Here is a 21,242-nt window from a genome sequence, read left to right as displayed (position 1 = left end):
GAGGATCTAAGTCTAGATTTTGTACTAGGCTTACCTCGCACCAAGAAGGGAAATGACTAGATCATGGTGGTGGTGGACAGGTTTTCTAAAATGACGCATTTTATAGCCTGCAAGAAGACCTTCGATGCGTTGAATGTGGCCAAACTCTTCTTCAGGGAAATCATCAGGCTTCATGGTGTGCCGCGTAGCTTAACGTCCGACCGAGACGTGAAGTTCATCAGCCATTTTTGGCGGGAGTTGTGGAAACGATTGAGCACTAAACTTCAACTCAGCTCACCGTATCATCCTCAAACCGACGGCCAGACGGAAGTGGCGAATTCGCATTCAACTCTATGCCTAATCGTTCCACCGGTATGTGCCCATTTAGTATTGTGTATACTAAAATGCCCAACTCTACTGTTGATGTTGCAGTACTTCCCAAGTGTAAAAGTCAAGCGGCCTCGGCATGGATAGATCAGTTTTCCGAAATGATTTCAATAGTCCGTCAAAAACTACTGGATTCCAATGCTAAATATAAGGCGGACGCGGATCCTCATCGGAGGAAGAAAACATTCCAGCCAGGAGAGTTGGTCATAGTCCGAATGAAGAAGGAACGGCTACCAGCGGGGACCTACACTAAGCTCGGCAAACGGAAGTTCGGGCCCTTCCCAGTCCTCAAATGTATCAATGAAAATGCATACATTGTTGAATTGCCCGCTGAGTTCAATACTCCAAATACGTTCAACGTGGCGAACCTCTATCCATACTTTCCACCTGATGATAGCCACATTATCATGGAAGACCCTCACACCGTTTCTCTTTGTGGAAGGGGCGAGTGATGCGGAGCATCTTTATACATGGTGCTGGAGGAACATTTTATCAAGCACTTGTTAGTTAGTTAGAATATTCTCTGTTATTTGCTGCTTTTCATTTCCAGTTGCTATTTTGAGTATAGGATCGTTTTGTAGGAGATAGTATTTGTAGGTGAAACAGGGGAGGACCTGCTCAGTTTTTGAAGTTATAATCCGATTATAGTTTTTACTATCTCCTTCTTCTTCTTATTCTTGTTTTTGAGTCATTTATGCAGGATCCTACATCAGCTACTAATAAAGCCGCCCCAAACGAAGCCTTAAACAACGAGAAACCACTTATTTTTTTTTTCTTTCAAGGTTCGGTTGCATTTAATTTGAAATGATTTCGTTCCTCTAATAAACTCTGCACGGCTAAAAATGGAATACAATAAATTATTATCTGAACTTCTCTGCGAGTAACTCTTTAACATAAAAAAATAGAGGCAAGAACAGCAATGCAAGATATGCCATTAATTATTGGTAAAACACTGATGCATATCAATCCCATAGAAAAGAAAACGTAAAAACATGCCGGTAATGCTTTGGATTTGTAACCCTGTTTCTCACCTTCTTCAGAGTTGAGAGATATTTAGAATGTCCAACTAAACTTCTCTTCTCTCTCTGGATGTTTGGGCGCTATCCTCATAGTTCGGCTACACTATTGGTATCATCAAAATTATATAATATGGCACTCTATCCTATGAGAATGTTGGAAAGCGGTAGCTATTATTATATTACACCCTTGCTTCATCTTTTATGTTGCATTTCTGAAATGCTGCATCCACCAAAAAAATTTAGGGTAAAAATGAATTATGACAACTGTAAATGTCTCTCACGTCTGGGTCCAGTAATTTGGTTGTAACACAGATAATAAACTTTTTTATATATTTTTTTTCTTTCTTGAGGGGAATAAGCATTTTTATCCCTAGACGAGAACTCTCGTCTTGAATATAGGAAAATTTTCAAGAGCTTAAATTTTCACCCGGCCAGCTCCTCTATATCAGTTCGAAATATGAAATCCTCATCCTCTAGCTCATCGTGGAACAGACTCATTGCTGGTACATCGCACTTATCAATGCTGAATTGTTTGCTATCAGAGGTCCGCATTCCCTGAAAATAAAGAATGATAGAGCTTCGAATTATTAAAACAAAAATAACTCCACCTCTGATTTATCATAATTTTATTCAATTGGCTTCTAAACAAGAGTTGCTGTCTATAGGATTGAACCCTATAAAAAAATGTATTAAACTTTAGCTTCATTTGGGACGACTTTTTTACTACTTCTTAAAGCATTTTTTTCATACAAAAACAAAATATTTTTTACTAGAAAGCTACTACTAATAAAGCCGCCCCAAACAAAGCCTTAAACAGCGAGAAACCACTTTTTTTTTTTTTCTTTCAAGGTTCGGTTGCATTTAATTTGAAATGATTTCGTTCCTCTAATAAACTCCGCACAGCTAAAAATGGAATACAATATATTATCTGAACTTCTCTGCGAGTAACACTTTAACATAAAAAAATAGAGGCAAGAACAGCAATGCAAGATATGCCATTAATTATTGGTAAAACACTGATGCATATCAATCCCATAGAAAATAAAACGTAAAAACATGCCGGTAATGCTTTGGATTTGTAACCCTGTTTCTCACCTTCTTCAGAGTGTAGAAGAAATAATGAAATTCTTCCCCAAATGTTTTCCATTCTACAGACCATGTAAAACATGGAGCTTCAAATAGTTCACGCCTGAAGTGTGGCTGTATGGCTGAACGGTTAATTTAAGAGAAAACCAAACGAAAAATAGGTCTATATATTTAACCGACTTATTTTACCTGCCCAAAAGAAATGGAGATGAAAACTCCATCTGGTTTCAGAACCTTGTGCACACCTTGTAGCACTTTCATCACTTTGCTTACCGTCTCAAGCCTGGGATTCCACGGATCACCACTGTCAACGTACAATACATCCTTCAAATTTGAAATGATAATCTCAATGCAAATTATAGATTATTCTTAACCAAGGAAAAGAAATGCAAGAAGGCTTTTGCTATAATACTCGGGTCAGCCAAACAGTGGGAAAAATCTCTGAATGACTACTCTGATAAAAATTCATAATAATCAAAATTTCATTCCACATTGTTTTGCATAAACGGTGATGAGGAAGTTTGCATCAACAGTGAGAAGAACATCATTAAAAGTGTTGGTCAGAAAGGCTCAACTCTTACAAGGCAATTATAACTGATTGAAAATCATCACTTTGTACTAGCTTAGTACTAGCTATGAGATATCGTTATTTGTTCTACTAAGTCTTGGACAACAGGAGCAAGTGAAATAATGACAAAAAATTAAAATCAATATGACTTTTTATTAAGCAAAAAATTAATTACTGAATTATGAATTTTAGTAATCACCTTCGATACGTATTTGCTCCATATTCTTGTCAATCTTAAAATAATAATTTCATCATAATACAACATGAAACAACTAACACAATTCTGTACCTATGTATTTAGTAAATTTCTAAACTTACGACGTTAAGCCAAGAATAATAAATACCAGTAATTCTTACAACAACTGGACACTGGATTGAATAAGTCACATTTGAAGTTCTTTTGATGTTCGATGCAGCTAGGGCTGCCACCATAAATATAACACGCAGCAAAGGAAAGGAAGAATAATCCTAGCAGTGAAAGGAAGAAAGCATGAGAAAACCCGATAGAAAATCTATATTCTTTTAGTACTTAACTAAATTTAGCCCTCAGCATTTTTTTTCACTTGCCATTAAGGAACGAAATATGTGCTCTGGACCAAAAAATAAAAAAGCATGCTCCTTAAGAGACAAATCCGCATTTAAATCTAATAAAAAAGTCATGTTAATACTTTCTAATCAAGTCTTTTTAGGTTTACCTCTACCTTTCTTAACATAAGCTGGATCTAATACATCTACTCTCCTAAGAGGGCATTAAACATCAGCACATTTCATTAGATCCGAAAATGATACAAGCAAATTGTGAAGCATGGGCTACCAACATGAATGACCAACCTAAAACGTCAAAGTCTACCAAAGAAAAAAAAGTAGATCTCCAAAAGAAATCAAGACTTCTAACATAATTAAGTGAGCTACAAGTGTGTAGTAAAACTTTACTATAGTTTTGTTCTTTTAAGTAAGACTTCTAACATAATTGAGATACAAGTGTGTAATAAAATTTTACGATAGTTTCATGCTCAATGCAAAATAATCAAAACTTGTAATTTGTCGAAATCCAAAGATCTCTCAAACAAGCTGATCTTCAGTTTGCTTCCATTTGTACATATCCAATCATTTCAAACATTGATGAACTCTGTTGACAAAAGCCTTGACACCCTATACTGATCGCTCTCAGTCCTCACCCCATCAAGATTCTAGATCTTCACCTGGCATTCTGGGATCGACAACCAAATCCATTCTCATCATCCATCTCCACCTCCTACAAAAATTTCTTTCCTTAAAACCAAGAATATTGAACTTACCTTGTTTTAATGGGACAAATGTGGAAGCTTGGATCTTTAAGGCACCCAAATACTTTGACTTTCACAATATTCTTGAATGCCATCGTGTTCGCATCACATCTTTTCTTTAGTAGGTCCAGCAATTACTTGGTACCAATGGCTGCGTATGAAGGGCTCAGTATTCTTTTGGTCTTACTTTATTGGTTCCTTACAACAATGATTTGATATCTCCATGTACGAAGATTTACATGGGAATCTTTCTAAATTAACTCAAGATTTTTTTTCTATTCCTTCCTCCTTTTACCGAAAATCATACTTTCTTCCTTTGAGAAACTCTATTACTAACTCTTTACATTCTAACATCAATTTGATAGGAAGTAGATGCACTTTCACAAAAAACAACGGATGAAACATGAAAAATTGGGAAAAACATCCCAAAATAATTTTTATTGAAAGAACTATAAAGAGAAATGCAAGATACAATTGAATTTTCGATTGGAGAGGAAGATTCGACGGCTATCCCAGTTATAATTGAACTTTCCTAAACAACTCCCCTTAATTCATCATCCTTTTCGCTAAATAATTTCCTCTTAGATTTTAAATTTAAATTAAATCTCTTACCCTAAATAATTCCCTCTCAAATATACAACAACAACAACAACAACATCAAGCCTTTATCCCACTACGTGGGGTCGGCTACATTAATCCTTTTTCTCCATTATGTTCTATTAAAAGTCAAATTCTCATTTAAACCTAATAAAGAAAGGTCAAATATAAATAAAATATTTCTAAACAATTCCTCTTTGATTAAGAACCTTCCTAAACAACTCCCTCTTGATTAGGAAACTTCCTAATTCCCTCCCAATCAAATCAGCTAGTCCATCAATACACCCCTCCCAAAGTGACACATTGTCCTCAAGGTGGAATGAAGTAAACTGCTGCTGAAGGACTTGACAAATTTGTTGGACTAAAAAATGGACTAACACCGGGTCGAATCTCCCTGATCAATATCTCGATTTCATCCTCATGGATTTGGGAACAACGGTACAGATGAACACTAATAGGTGAGACTACTTCCTTCAAGATGATAGCATGCTCATATTCCCGCGGAAGAGACAACACCTGAACTAGTTGAAACACCTCTAGATATTGTTGTAGGAGTAGTTGAACCATATATGGTGCTTATATCTTCTCACCATCTTCTTTGCCTTCCAAGCTCCGTAGCTCCTCGAAAAACTTCACCATATCCCCTCTTTGTAAGTGGCTCCAAAACCACCTTCATATCATCTGTCAATGTAACCGATAATGTTGAGAAGGAACGGAACCATATTATCCATAGGTGAGGTCATTGAATTCTTGCTCAATTAAGATTGATAAACTACATAAGTTTTGGAATCTTGCTCGGTATAAGTAGGATTTATTAAACAAAACTTGGCATCATATTCAACTACTCTAACAAATTTGTTCATGCTTTGTTGATTGTTCTGCTAGACAGGAACCGAATGTCATTGATGCTGATAATGTCCTTTTACGTGAAGATCCAATAGCTTCTTTAAGATTCCTTCTGGGTCAGAAAATTTTTCCTCCATTGATGACATTCTGTCATCAAATGCTGATTTGAGTTGGCCAATATTTCCTTTAAGATGCTCTTCCAAGGCATAAACTTTCCATGCCACCATAGGTCCAAAAAAAGTATTATAATACTAGTTTGATAGGAAGTGGATGCACTTTTCACAAAAAATAGTAGGTGAAACACGAAAAATTGGGAAGAATTTCGCAAAATAATTTTTATTGAAAGAACTATAAAGAGAAATGCAAGATACAATTGGATCTTCAATTGGAGATGAAGATTCGACGGCTATCCGGCTCTCTCAAATTCCTAGCCGCCGGCTAGAGCTCAAATAGCCTAAGAATAAACTAAATTTAATAAACTCCAAACCATAATCCTAAAACCACCCTATTGCTAACCTTAAATAGGCTCCCATAATTCCCTACCAAATAAGTCCCCTTTCCGTAAATAATTTTCTCTTATATTTGAATTTAAATTAGATTTATTTCTCTAATTAATTCACTCTCAATTGTAATTAAAACTTTTCTAAACAACCCCCTCTTATATTTTGAATTCAAATTAGATATATTGCAATAAATAATTCCCTCTCATTGTAATTAAAATATTTCTAAACAATTCCCCTTTGATTAAGAACCTTCCTAAACAGCTCCCTCTTGATTAGGAAACTTCTTGATTCCCTCCCAATCAAATTGACCGGTTCATCATAATTCAACCAATACATCAAACCCCCCCCACCCACCATTTCTCGCAGCTCTCCTCCTCTTCTACCCCAACTATATCTAAGCCTCCAAATCTTCCAATCCAAAAGCTTTCATCAGCTGAAATTCATTTGCATTTCCTCTCTTTTATCAATAAGAAAAATACAAATTCTCAACCCAAAATCAGTCTTAATTCTTTAGTCGGTCATTCAATCCTCGTTCTTTCTGATAAGTCAGGTCTATTAATAATCAAAATGTGCACATAACAATTGATAGTAGTAGTACCCATAATTTCATTCAAGAATACCTCATCACCAAATTATCTCTTCATCCTCTCGAAATATTCACAAGTATCATCATTCTAGATCTCTTTGTTTTATCCATTCACGGGACTGATATCGTTCTTGGCATGCATTGCCTACAATCCTTAGGATCAATTTTAAATAATTATCGCGATTTGATGATGCAATTTAATTATAAAAAAAACCAATTATACTTTCTAGCGAATCGTAATTATCCTTCAATACCATTTCTTTCAACCAAAATAATGTGCACTCATTTCTCATTCTCCAACCATTTAGCAATTCATTATTCATCCCCATCACCTAAACACTGATAGTGCACCACCTGACTCTTTGTACAAATATCTAGAAACTCTCCTCGACCCCTTCCTACCCTCACTTCCACATTATTGTATAAATTTTAACACTTATTCAAACCAACACAAGGGTTACCACCACCACCACGTATCATCAACAATTGTATTCATCTCCCTTCTTTATCCAAGCTGGTTAACATTCATCCTTATTGTCAACTGTACTTTCAAAATGATTCGATGGAGCAATTAGTTTCCAAAATGTTACCGACTGATATTATTCGCCAAGTAATAGTCCTTTCTCTATCCCTGTCCTTCTTGCCAAGAAAAGATATGACATTTGGCATTTTCGTGTTGATTATTGTGCCCTCAATACCCTAACTATTAAAGATAAATTTCTCATATTGACTATGAATGAATTGTTTGATGAATTGCATGAAGACCAATTCTTTTCTAAACTTAACCTTTGCTCCGAATATCGACACATTCATATGCGTAACCCCCCATGATCTAAATTTAAAAGAATTATCAATTTTTATCTCTTAATTAATTTGTCATAGTCACTAAATATCTATCATTTTAAATAAATAATGCAAAAGCAACTATAAATCATATATATCAAAATATTTTCATATTCATTCATTCAAAATGTAATTTGCAATAGCCATAAGATTTTAATAAAATCAATCTATCATTTTTAAGGATCCTGACTACAAAAAATAGAATAAAATATAAAAAAAAGGAAAATATGAAAATATTGATCAGCCTCACTCTAGAGGGTCCTTACTCTTTCCTAGACTTAAAATCAATAAAAATGGTACCAAAACTATTGAAATCATAGGTACCAAAACTTTATCAAAGCATTCAATGTAAGGCAAAATTAATCCAATGAAAATTTAATAAGTTTAAAACATGGTTGTTAACTTGAAAAAAAACTATCAATTAATCCAATGAAAATTTAATATATTCATATAAATATGTGTAGAATGATTAAAACTATAATATAATAAAAGTTACGCGGTGAAAGTTTGTTAAAAATTGAGATCTCGCAATTTTTGCAAGTTTTAACCAAATTAAAATACATAGAACACAAAATATACAAAATCATTGAAATCATAGGTAGGATAATGGTAACCTCCTAAGATGAATAAATTTTTCAGCTGGACTGACTGATAAAAATAGTTCTAAGACCTTAAAATCCTAGCTTTTCTCTCATTCCTTTTCTTCTCAAATTACATTTTTCCTTCACTAGTTGAAAGCAGGTCGATTTCAAGATCGACCCGAACCCAACCCAAGAACTTATTTTGACATCACTACCCAGCATACATATAAATGTAGATAAATTAATCAAATATGTAAATAATAAAATCTATACTACCAAACTTCTACACCACTCATAATCAATCATATTTTTTTTTTATAAATCTTGGTCTCATAATTAATCATATGACTCTAGCTATAGTTCAATTCTTTCAATAACCATTACCTGATACCAATTGTAAAATTTTAATAGTTAAATTTGGAAGAATTATTAATTTTTATCTCTTAATTAATTTATCAGAGTCACTAAATATTTGTCATTTCAAATAAATCCAGCAAATGCAACTATAAATCATATACATCAAAATATGTGTATATTCATTCCTTTTAAAATACAATTTACAGTAGCCAGAAAATTCAATAATATCAATATATCTTTTTTAAAGCTCCTAACTGCAAAAAAATAGAACAAAACACAAAAATAAAAGAAAATATGAAAATATTGATCAACCTTACTCCAAATGGTCATTACCCCTTCCCAGACTTAAAATCAATAAAAACCACATAATGAGCTTACAAAACCGAGCAGGTTATCAAAACTCTATCACTGTATTCAAAGCAAGGTAAAAGAATCAATATGTATGCTCCAATTCCAATTAATACCAATCAATAAGCTATCAACATGAATGATAAATGATTTATACAATTAATATCAATCAATAGCAAAATACAATATGATCAGAAAAACAAAAATATTTTATTAAAAAAAAGTCTATCAATCTTAAAAAAAATCAATAAAAAGTAAATATATCTACAACAGGTGCTGCAATGAAACAAATATCAATTATAATTTAACACCCCTACTCAACATACATATAAATGCAGATAAATTAATTAAATATGCAAATAATAAAATTTATAATACCCAATTTCTACCCCACTCATAATCAATCATATGGCTATGACTATCATTCAATTATTGTAATAACCATTACTCTGATAACAATTGTAACATCACAAAATTTAAATTTAGAAGAATTATCAATTTTTATCTCTTAATTAATTTGTCAGAGTAACTAAATATTTTTCATTCCAAATAAATCCAGTAAATGCAACTATAAATCATATGCATCAAAATATTTTTATATTCATTTCCTTAAAATAGGATTTACAATAGTTAGGAGATTTAATAATATCAATATATCCTTTTTAAAGCTCATAACTACAAATGAATAAAACAAAATAATAAAAAAAAATTGAAAATATTAATCAGCCTCACTCAAAAGGGTCCTTACCCTTCCCAAGACCTAAAACCAATAAAAATCACAAAATGAGCATACAAAACTTAGCAGATTATCAAAACCTTATCACTGTATTTAATGCAAAGTAAAATACTCAAAATGTATGCCCCAATTCCAATTAATATCAATTAATAAGTTATATGTATGACTGATAAATAATTTATGAAATTAATATCAATTAATAGCAAAATCCAATATGGTCAGTAAAATAAGAATATCTTATTTTAAAAAACGTCTATCAATCTATAAGAAAATTGATAAAAACTCTATTAATCTATAATAGGTGTTGTAGTGAAACAATTATTAATTATCTATCAGTTATATTGATGCTGATAATTATATTTTATGTCTCTATTAATCAATATGACATGTATAACTATCTATCAATATGCTATATAATATATTTATCAATGAATTATACCTGCATAACTATCAACATCTAACAATATACCCATCATATGCTACATCATATTATGTCAACATCAATGCTTTTATCAGGCCTATATATGTTATCATGTATATGCAAAATGGATATAATTATGAATAACAAGGCAGTACATCCATATTTAAAATTGTGTTTTCATCCTTCCATCATAATTATCGCCCAGTTAAACATCAATCTTTAATTTAACCCCATATATAGATCAATTAGTCATCGTTCTTTATCTTATCATCATTATTCATTATTTTAAGTCACTTCACATGTGACTTTCAATAAACATTTAAGAGTCATCATTCTTTACCTATAACAGCCCAAATTTTTAACTATCGAGATATTGTCCGCTTTGGCCCAAGGGCCTTATGATTTTATCTTGTTGGTGTAACTTCCTGAGATATTACTCATCCAAAGATTTCTCCAGGATGAGCACGCTTAACTGTGGAGTTTCTTAATGAAATTCTAACTATTTTACTAATAGGCGCCTCGATGTTTAAGAGTTTAGTTTTTTTTACTTAAAGGGTTTCACAATTTTTTCCACTTAAGTAACTAGCATCATCGTCAGCATACTTATATCAAAATAATCCACAAGGTAAATAGGATTCTAGAGGCTCCCCTACGAGTTCAAGTGGTGACTTCCGCCATATAGTATTTTATCACATATAGGGTTCAAGAGGAGGCTCCGATGCATAGCATTTTGTCTTATACGGAACTTAGTTCCTATTTTCCCCACTTAAGTAACTACATCCTCGTCAGCATATTTATATCCAAATAATCCACCAGGTAAATAGGATTCTAAAGGCGCCCCTATGAGTTCAATTGGTGACCTCCATCATATAGCATTTTGTCCCATATAAAGTTTAAGAGGAGGCTCCTAGGCATAGCACTTTGTCTTGTATGGAGCTTAGTTCCTATTTTTTAGCTGGTGAATTGCTTTTATGTCATTTATAACTGAGGATGTCAAAACGGGTTGATCGGTCGGGTTCGGGTCCAACCTAAAAATGACTCGTTACTGTTTAACCCAACTCAATTCTGAAAATGGGTCGGAAAATCAAACCTGAACTGGCTCGCCCAAAACCCGGGTTGATCTGACCCGATATATTAACCCAAGCGCAGGTTACTGGGTACGCGAGCGCTGGTTGTGGGGCGGACGCGCCAGGTAGGCCGTAAGAGAGCAAGCTCGGGGGGCTAGGGGCAAGCGTGCAGGGCTGGGGACCACGGGTGACCAAGGTAGTCTATAGCTATCAAGCGCGGGGGCATGTGCGAAATGCGGGTGTAACGAGTTGGGCTGCGGGACACACCCAAAATAGGGACATAAGCTACGGGGTGGACGCAAGTGAGGCAGGCTAAGGGTCAAATGCGGTTGCGAGGTAGAGCTCGAGCTGCACTGTGCGACCCCTGTGGGCGAGCTTGGGGTCGAGTCATCGAGGATGTGGGCGGCTGGGCGTAATGTGTGCGGGTGCGGGTGCAGTGCACCTGCGGGTGCGTGACGCATGCTGGTGTGGAATGCCTGCGAGTGCAGGACGTGCAACACGAGCTGCAGGGCTAGAAGCAGGCGACAAGCGTGACACATACAGGACTGCTAGTGCGGGATGTGCAAGCTGGCTGCGGGCCAAATCCGGTTTAGTTCCGGGTAAAGTTTGGGTTTTCGGATCAACACGAACCCGACCTGATTTTAAAAACGGGTTAGGATATTAAGCCAAAACCAGACTTCTTTGCCAAACGGGTTGACCCAAACACGAAATTTTTTTGGTTCAGATCCGGGTGAAATTTTGGGTCGGGTCAAATATTGACACCCCTATTTATAACAGCCCAAACTTTTAACTATCAAAATATTGTCTACTTTGGCCTAAGGGCCTCACGATTTTATTAATGTTAGTATAACTTCCCAGTGAGTCACCCATCTCATGATTTCTTCAGAATAAACATGCTTAACTATGGAGTTTCTTGATGAAATTCTAACTATTACACCAAAAAGCGCCTCAATGTTTAAGAGTTTAGCTTCTTTTACTTGAGGGATTTCATACTAACAGTCGGCATAATTCGATTAATCGGTTACAGGCCACAACCAGAATCACACTACCAATCTTTTATTATAAGAAAAATATGCCGGCTCACTCTCTTGCAGCGGGATATTATATTTTAAGAGCCAACACATATTAATTAATGTTGTCAATCAGCCTTTCCATGCTTATTTACAAATGCTACATTTATCATGTATCAATCATAAAATTTTCTCTAAGCAAGTAAATATTATATATCAAATATAAGAATCTAAGAAATGTAAAGAACTTTATATATTATTTGTTAACTTAAAAAATTATAACTATCAATTTATCTGATAAAAATTCAATGTACTCATGTCAATATATGTAGAATGTTTAAAACTATAATAAAATAAAAGTTACATAGAAAATTTGATAAAAATCGAGAAATCACAATTTTTGTAAGTTTTGATCAAACTAAAATATATAAAACGCAAAATCATTGAAATCAAAGATAGGGTAATGTTAGCCTACCTTGAGAAGAGCAAATTTCTCAACTCGACCGACCGCTAAAAAACTTAGAATTGCCTTAAACAATTACCAAGAGTATGGTCTGATAAATTCACAAAACTCATGATGAAGATGGATATAAGCACATCCAAGGAGATAATATCCTCTTCATAAAATAATCCACTAATAATAAAATCTCAATTCTCATTATATAAATTAACAATATAATTTTCATGGATGATGGCAATACTGAAAAAGAATCTCTCAGAAAAAAGTTTGTTTAAGAATTTGAGATCAAAGAGTTGGAACAAAAATACTTTTTGGAAATAATAGTTGCTCAATCAAAGCAAGATATATTTCCCACTCAACAAAAATATGCTATGGATTTGCTTTAAAATAAAAATGATTGATAATAAATCTTGTGAAACCCTAATAGAATCATATCAAAATTAGACATGGATGAAGAATTAGACATTGAACAATATCTAACAACAACAACAACAACATCAAGCCTTTATCCCACTATATGGAGTCGGCTACATGAATCTTTTTTCTTCATTGTGTCCTGTTAAGTGTCAAATTTTCATTTAAATCTAATAAAGAAATGTCATTTTTAATATTTTCTAAACTAATCTCTTTAGGTCTACCTCTTCCTTTCTTAACATAAGCCAAATCTAATACATTTACTCTACTAACTGAGTCATCGGAAGGCTGCCGCTTTATGTGACCAAACCATTAAAGCAGCTAGCTAATCTTATCTGCCACTAGAGCTATTCCAACCTTTTAACGTATATGTTCATTTCGTATTCTGACTCTAAAACTAAATCCACTCATCCACTTGAGCATCCTCATCTCTACAACACTTAACTTAATATTATGCTTATATTTTAATGGCCACCATCACACTCGTCCAAATTTCACATTTTCAATTAAACTTATCAGTATCCAAAGACTCTCACCTTCGTGATACTTATAAAATCCTCAAAATTGGACATGATGGATGAAGAAGGAAAAGAAGTAGACATTAGACAACATAAAAAAGTTAGTTGAAAAAATGATTTATCTATCTCACACTCATCCAAATATCGCATTTGCAGTTAGCCAATGCATGCACAAACCTAAAGAGTCTCATCTTTATGATTCTTATACAATCCTCAGATTCCTTAGATCAAGTTCTAGCAAAGAAACTCTCTATAAAAAATAGGATACTTTACAAATTGAAGACTATACTGATGCAGATTAAGCAAGATCAATGGTTAATAAAATATTCATGACTAAATATTATATATTTTAGAAAGAAAAAGAAAAAACTCATAACATGAAGGATCAATACATTACATGTTATTTCAAGATCTAGCATTAAATCTGAATTTAGAGATATTGCCAAAGGAATCTATAAGTTTCCATAGATTAAAAATATTTTGGAATATTTAATAATCAAATGAGAAATGAGAAAGGCCAATGAAGATATATTGTGATAATAAATTTATTGTTGGCATTATTTATAATTTAGTACAATATAATTATACCAAGCAAGTGGAGTGGATAGATATTTCATAAAAAAGAAACTATAAAGTTTGTTAATTTATTTTCTTAGATCACGCTCCATGTACATCCTCTTCCTCTTATAGTCATAGACCCCTCTTGGATACTTTTTCCTTTTTTGTAAATAACTTTGATTTACTTCCATCATCAGATTTTTAAAGAACTATATGTAATTCTACATTTTCTGCATACTCAAGCAATAAAACTAGTAAGTAATTTTTCTACTTTACTACACTATACATTAATTAAAAAATGTGATGCAAGTAAAAATTTGGGAAAAACCCCAAATTTTTGCAAGCAAAAACAAAAGCTTACTAGGAAATAAGAATTACACAAAATACTCAAAAATAGACAAAATACATATTAAAAATCAACTTTCATATTATAATAGACTCTTACAAACTTAGACACAAACACACACACCTAAACTTGCTTTTCTTGGATCGAGAAGAAAGATACAAGTGATGTCGAAACTTGCGGAGAGAAGAACGAGGTTAGAAGCCGATACGAAGAGAGGAGAAGCTCGCAAGCCTTCCCAAGAAGTAGAAGAAGAAGAAGAAGTGGAACAAGCTCTCAAGATTTTCCAAAAACCCTCAGGTTTTCATGTCCAAAAATCAGTCATATATCATCCTTCTAAAACATAAAAAACACCTTTAATTTATAGGAGAAAAGAGGGCAGCCAAACAGCCCCAATTACCCTAATTAAAACCAATGAAAAGAGATAAAATGAAAGGTCAAGAGGCTGTCCAAAAATAGCACCTAAACAGCCAACATTCACTTCAAAACAGCAGCTGAAAAGGCTCACAAAAACAGAGAAAAGCAGTCACGGGAAAAGAGCAGGAAACACAAAACAATTCCTAAAAATCAGCACAGGAAACGGGTAGGAGAATTCATGGGAAATCAGCCAGGGAGGGACCCGAAAAGCCAGCACAGAAAACTGGATTGGAGAAGCCACGGGAAGGCAGCCAGAGGTAAAACCGAAAAGGCACCCAGTAGGTTTCATAGGAACAACACAAAGAAGGAACCAAAGAGACACAAGAAGGGGAAGAGAAAAGGGGCAATAATTCAACTCCATTAATGAGCTATTCAGTAAAAATCTTTTCATAATAATGAGCTAAAGTTTTAGCTCAAGCATTTATGAGCTAAAACAAAGAAGTTCCCAAAGAACACAGCTCAAAACCAAAGCAGCCAATATCCAACATGAGAGCAACAACAGCCCAAAAGACCAAAAGAACCCAACTTGATTTGACCCCCCCTGCCTACATTAATTCTCCTCCGGTTGAAAGAATTCATCGGGACCCGATGAATTGTCTTTAGATTTCTTCCTAGTAGGCAAAGAAGGCGCCTCAAACTCTTAAATTTTTGTCGCATACATTTTCAAGACCTCGACTCGCTCTCGCTTGAATTGTTCTTGTAGTTGTTTTTTTTTTATGTACTGCTCCGTACACAAATGCATCTTCAATTGATGCTTGTATTGTTCATTCTGTAGGGGATCTGTTGAATTTCCTTCAGTCGGAATCCACATGTCCATTGGTATAGGATCTTCAAGATTTTCTGAATTGCATTCTTCCACAATGGACTCAATTTTTTGTGATTTTTCATTTTTTTAAAAACTTAAAAAAACATGAAAAGAGACCTAGGAAGCATGGTTTAAAATTGCGCAATAAAAGGCGCGCCTTACCGCAATGTGGTCCATTTAAGCCTCAAAGCCTACGTAATAAGTTAAGGTTTTGAGGCTTACGCCTCAAGTTTAATAAGGCGCGCCATAACCTCACATTTTTTAGGCGACGCCTCTAATAAAATTAACCTTTTTTTTCAGTTCCGACCTCTAATTGCGCCTAGTGAGATGTCGACGTGGCATCAACATTTAAACACTGGTAAAGGTCGAATGTAAGACGCTGCGTTACGATTTTCAAGTTCCAACAAACGTTCCAACTTCCAAGCATTCAATCCGGAGCAATTCCAAACATTCCCTCAATTCCTTCTCAGATGTCGTCACCCACCAAGAAAAAGGTAATTTGCTGCCATGATTTCTGTTTAGTTCTGCGTATTTTATGGTTATGCTATGCGTAGGTGTTCAAGGTTTTGAAGTTCTTCATTTTTTTATGCTTACGCTATGCATATGCGGTGCTTCTTGAAACTTTTTAAATGTTTGTTTGATACTTTGATTACATCGGGTTTTCTCTGTATTTAGGGTTTATGAATTTATGTTGAAATTTGAAACATAAACTCTAACTAAATTTTAAGCATCGAGTCTATGTGTATGTTGTGCGTACTCTACACGTATGTTGTGCGTACTATATGCGTATGTTATGCGTATAGTGTGCGTGATAATTGCTTATGTTGTGCGTACATAATGTGGGCGTATAATTTGCTGCCATATTTTCTGAAATGTGCGTTCTTGTGCGTATGTTGTGAGTACTCTATGCGTATGTTGTGCGTGATCGTTGCTTGTGTTGTGCGTATTTTAAACTTATGTTGTGCGTTTTTTATGCGTATCTTTTTTACTTATTCTATATATCTCCAATTACCTATCAATGCTATGTTTCTACTTTTCGATCAATCTGTGATAACTTTGCTCAGCAAATTTCTCCTGAAGTCGTGGACACATTGAAACAGTTGAAGATCATATAGTTTTTGCAATTTCCTGAGTTTGAGCAAAATGTCCCTCTTATTTATGAGCTGATATCAAGGTGGAACATTTCAAAACAATGCTTTGTTCTAAAATGTGACTCCATTCCTTTCCCTGCTGATGAAGTGACCTTACTTACTGGTCTGTCAAATAAAGGAGAAGAAATATACTGGCTTTCCTTAGCACATACTTCAGTTACATCATCGGAAATTAAGGCAGACATGCTGGAGTTGAACAAGCAAACCCTCCCGAGACTATGTTAAAAACGTTTATCATGTATTTATGTTCAAATTTACTTTTTCAACTTAACAACTTCAAAATCCCTCGGTTGCTTCAAAGAATAGCAAATAATCCAGATGATTTTTTGTCAATAAACTGGGCTAGTTCAATTAGGAAATTTTTAGTTGGAGAGTTTAATAAGGCCTCCTCCAAGATTTCAAATAAAAAGCCAGCAGATTACATCAACGGTTTTATGCCTCTGCTAATTGTGAGTGCTAAGTGCTAACTGCTAAATTCTTTCAAAATTTTATTGGCTCAATGTGATTGCTAAAATTTTTTTTCATCTTATACAGATTTGATTCCTGGAGCATACTTCTTTTCATGCTCCTATGTATGCTGACAAAAGGCCCCGTTTTCTATGATGGACCGATGATATTGTATATACTACAGAGATGGTCGCTAACTTATTTGCTAATATAAAGAAAAGTCGGATTTATAATGTCCTCCAAGTAGTTTCACAGGCTGAAATGGATATGATTAATGTCAAAAAATATCCATCAGACAGCCCTCCATCTCCTGATTTCCCTCATGAAATATCCACCCATCAAAACAACCCCACCCCAATCTCCCCATCATACCCCACCTCCTCAGCAAGACCCCCACCAATCTCCTCAGCAACCACACTTAAGTTTTTTTCTGCTGAAGCACTTGAATCTCTACAAGAAAGAATAATCAAATCCTGCCAATAAACATGCACAAAACTTTTCTTGAATTTGAAAATAAGCTGAGCAGAAAGTTTGAAGACCTAACTGAAACAGTTGAAGTTATTGAGGTCAAGCTCAATAATTACATTGATCAGAGCAAAATACTTCCTCAAAAAAGATCTGTTAACTTATCTTCATCTTCCAATAAGAAACATAAATCAGATATCCCTCCCCACAGCCCCAATGAATCAATCCTCCAAAATGAGCAAATCCCATCCAGAAATGAGCCAATCCCACAAAATGAGTCAATCACAGCAGAAATGCAACTTATTCCATATACAAATCCAAATGAATCAATCTCAATAGATGACATTTATATAAATCATGTAATTTTTATTTATGCAATTGAAATAAATAATTACAAAGGTCTTCTGAGTTTAAGTTCTGAGAAGAGAAATTTTATTCATGAATGTTTGAAGAAGTACAATCGAAGGTAAAAAAATTACAACTTATTTTATGTTTGAATATTTTTATGCGAATGGTATGCGTGAGTTATGCGTTACTTATGCGTATGGTATGCTTATGATACGCGTATGTTTTGCGTATTTTATGCTTATTGTATTATATGCTTATTATACGCGTATTTATGATATACGTATTGTATGCATATGATATGCTTATGTTATGCGTATTATATGCGTATGGTATGCTTATGATACGCGTATTGTATGCTTATGAAATGCGTATTGTATATTTTTTTTGCAAGGACGATAATATCTTGTTTGTTAGTAACCTTCTTATTTTAAGAGCTGAAATTGACGAGTTATTAAGCGATAATTATTTAGGCAATGAACATATAGATCTTTTTAACCTTTTGTTAGATGAGAAGTGTAGCCTTATACCTGACAAGTATCATAAATTTTTATACATCTCTCCAGTCTATTGGATTAGTAACTTAATATTCAATTAATCAGTTTATCTATTGGATTAGTAACTTAATATCTATTTCTTAGTTCTTACATAGTTACATACTTACATTTACTACTTGCACTTGCAGAATAACAAAGGAATGAATAAATTATTCAAATTGCAAATCGACCATATAATCGAGCTTTCTGTTTCTTCAAAGAACATTTTATTACAACCAATCATTGAATCCTCGCACATTACCCTGCTGGTTGGTTTGCTGAAAGAATAAAAGTGGAAATTTTATGACTCGTTGCCCCACCGCGTCAAAGAGCATAGGCTTGTTATTCCAAAAATCATAAGTGTTAAATGAACATGAACTCTTCAATTTAAAAAAAAAATTACATAACTAATCATTGCTCTACGTATTTTTCAGCTTAAAGCCCTATACTCTAATACGAAAGGAATTTTTAATAGTGATATCAGAAAATGGAAGCTTTCTATCATTAAAGGTGCACCAAAACAGAAGAACTCTATAGATTGCGGAATATATGTTTGTAAATATATAGAAATAATAAGTCTTGAAGGCAACAGTGATTGGACTGATAGTACAAATTGGAAAGAAGACATGCCAAAGTATAGGGCAGAATTTGCATATGAAATATTTTATAAAATATTAAAAAAATAACAGTTTTTCATTTTGTATAAATATTTATCATTCTGTGTATAAATGTTTCTATGTATAAATGTTTCTGTGTATAAATGTTTAAACAGTTTATGTGTATAAATGTTTATTATCATTCTGCGTATAAATGTTTATTTCTGACGAATATATTTTTCAATTCTGTGTATAAATATTATTTATATTGATTTGATTAAAAATAACTTATTAAATGATAATACGCATAAATTACGCATATCGTACATATTGTGTAGGCATATTGTACGCATATAATACGCATATCGTAAGCAGATAATAGGCATAGAATACGCATAATATGATGTTTGAAAGATTTTGTGATTGGCGTTTGCGTTTAAAGATTAGTGTTTGAATTTCTTATTTGTTTTAACGAAAAAAATAATTTTATAAATGGTTTTGAAACATTTTTAAATAATACGCATAACGCACGCACTAAAAACGCACATAGTACGCATCATACACGCATACATTACGCAGTAAATTTTATTTATCAAATTATATTAAATGCTTTTAAGAATACGCATGACGCACGCACAAAATACACATATCGAACGCACATAGTACGTACATAAAATGCATATAGTACGCATAATAAATGCACACATTACACAGTAAATTTTATTTATCAAATATATTAAATGTTTTAATTAATATCTATTTTTGTTTTTAAGTTACTTATATTAAAATAATGAGGAATATGTTTAACACGTTGAACTTAAATTTGTTATTACAAATTAGGCACAATGTGATTTTTATGATTTCATTTTCTAGTCTTGAATATGATATTTGAACAAGTATAAATGATTTATGGCTCTTGGTGGATTGTATTTAAAGAAGAGAAATAAGGAATATGATATTTAAAAGATTTTGTGTTTAGCATTTGTGTTTAAAGATTAGTGTTTGAATTTCTTATTTGTTTTAAATAAAGAAATAATTTAAAAAAAAAAATTAAACGTTTTTAAATATTATGCATAATGAACGCACAAAAGACGTATTAAGTGCGCATAATACACGCACATATTACGCACTAAGACGCATAGAGTACGCATAAAACACGCGTACATTCTATTAAATGTTTTAGGTTACTTACATTTAGTATAAACTGAGGGGCCGTGACATGAATAATAAATTTCGTTACGAGTGGCAGTATGGTTGGGAGGGTTGGTCGAATTTTTATGAGTCATTATTTATAATTTATTGCTTACTATTGTTCAACATTAAAATTTTCATTATATAATGAGGGAACGCTTGCCTTATGATAACACATGATTTTTTCAAACAGAAGTAATGCAGGCTTGACAGAAGGTTTGATTTTTACTTCAGAGCTTAGTCTAAGGTTGCTGTTAGATTTTTATTATTTTGAGGTAATTCTTAGCCTCAAATGAATCACAACCTACCAGCAGCCTTAGATTTCGCTCTTAACTCTTAAGTAAAAAATATTACTTTCTGTTAAGCCTATATTACTTCTAATTGACAATCATGTAAACATCAAAGCAAGCTTCTCCTGTAATTATTTTGATTGAATATTTTTAATAGAATGTACATAGGTTACAACTGCTACAGGAATTATGATTGATGTATTGTCCAATATAAATCATCTTTGACAACTAAGCCTTCCATTCATTACTGCGATACTTATCCTCCTCCCATAGTCACATGTTATTAATGCCAATAACTTATAAACATAAACATCTCTCTCATGTAAACATAAACCTGGTCAAGAGAGAGATGTTTATGTTTACAAGTTATTGGCATCAGGAACATGTTACATGAGAGAGATGTTTATGTTTACAAGTTATTGGCATCAGGAACATGGGAGGATGATAAGTATCGCAGTAATGAATGAAAGACTTGATTGTCAAAGA

The 21,242-nt window shown here is 33.5% G+C and overlaps 1 protein-coding gene across 1 annotated transcript; it reads right to left on the bottom strand.

Moving 5' to 3' along the window:
* Positions 1-1,537: 1,537 nt before the first annotated feature.
* On the bottom strand, positions 1,538-5,995 carry LOC110092656 (EEF1A lysine methyltransferase 4-like). The gene is made up of 4 exons (XM_020817302.2): positions 5,849-5,995; positions 2,661-2,825; positions 2,481-2,585; positions 1,538-1,940 (listed from the first exon to the last, which is right to left on the bottom strand). Exons 1-4 carry the CDS (start codon positions 5,993-5,995, stop codon positions 1,809-1,811), a joined length of 549 nt encoding a protein of 182 aa, XP_020672961.2. The 3' UTR covers positions 1,538-1,808.
* Positions 5,996-21,242: the final 15,247 nt, after the last annotated feature.

The sequence above is a fragment of the Dendrobium catenatum genome, unplaced genomic scaffold (assembly GCF_001605985.2).
Source record: "Dendrobium catenatum unplaced genomic scaffold, ASM160598v2 fragScaff_scaffold_1313, whole genome shotgun sequence".
Lineage (NCBI taxonomy): Eukaryota > Viridiplantae > Streptophyta > Magnoliopsida > Asparagales > Orchidaceae > Dendrobium > Dendrobium catenatum.
Note: the sequence above shows the minus strand (reverse complement) of the source record. Positions and strands in the feature narration are given on the sequence as shown.

What these genes read in the sequence shown, in the direction of transcription:
- LOC110092656 (XM_020817302.2), bottom strand. Translation starts at nt 5,995, where the DNA reads ATGGTGGCATGGAAAGTTTATGCCTTGGAAGAGCATCTTAAAGGAAAT. An exon ending in AGAAGCTATTGGATCTTCAC is followed by an intron (nt 2,826 to 5,848) that starts GTAAAAGGACAT and finishes TAATCTATAATT; the next exon opens with TGCATTGAGATTATCATTTC. An exon ending in TCTTCTACACTCTGAAGAAG is followed by an intron (nt 1,941 to 2,480) that starts GTGAGAAACAGG and finishes CTTTATTTTCAG; the next exon opens with GGAATGCGGACCTCTGATAG.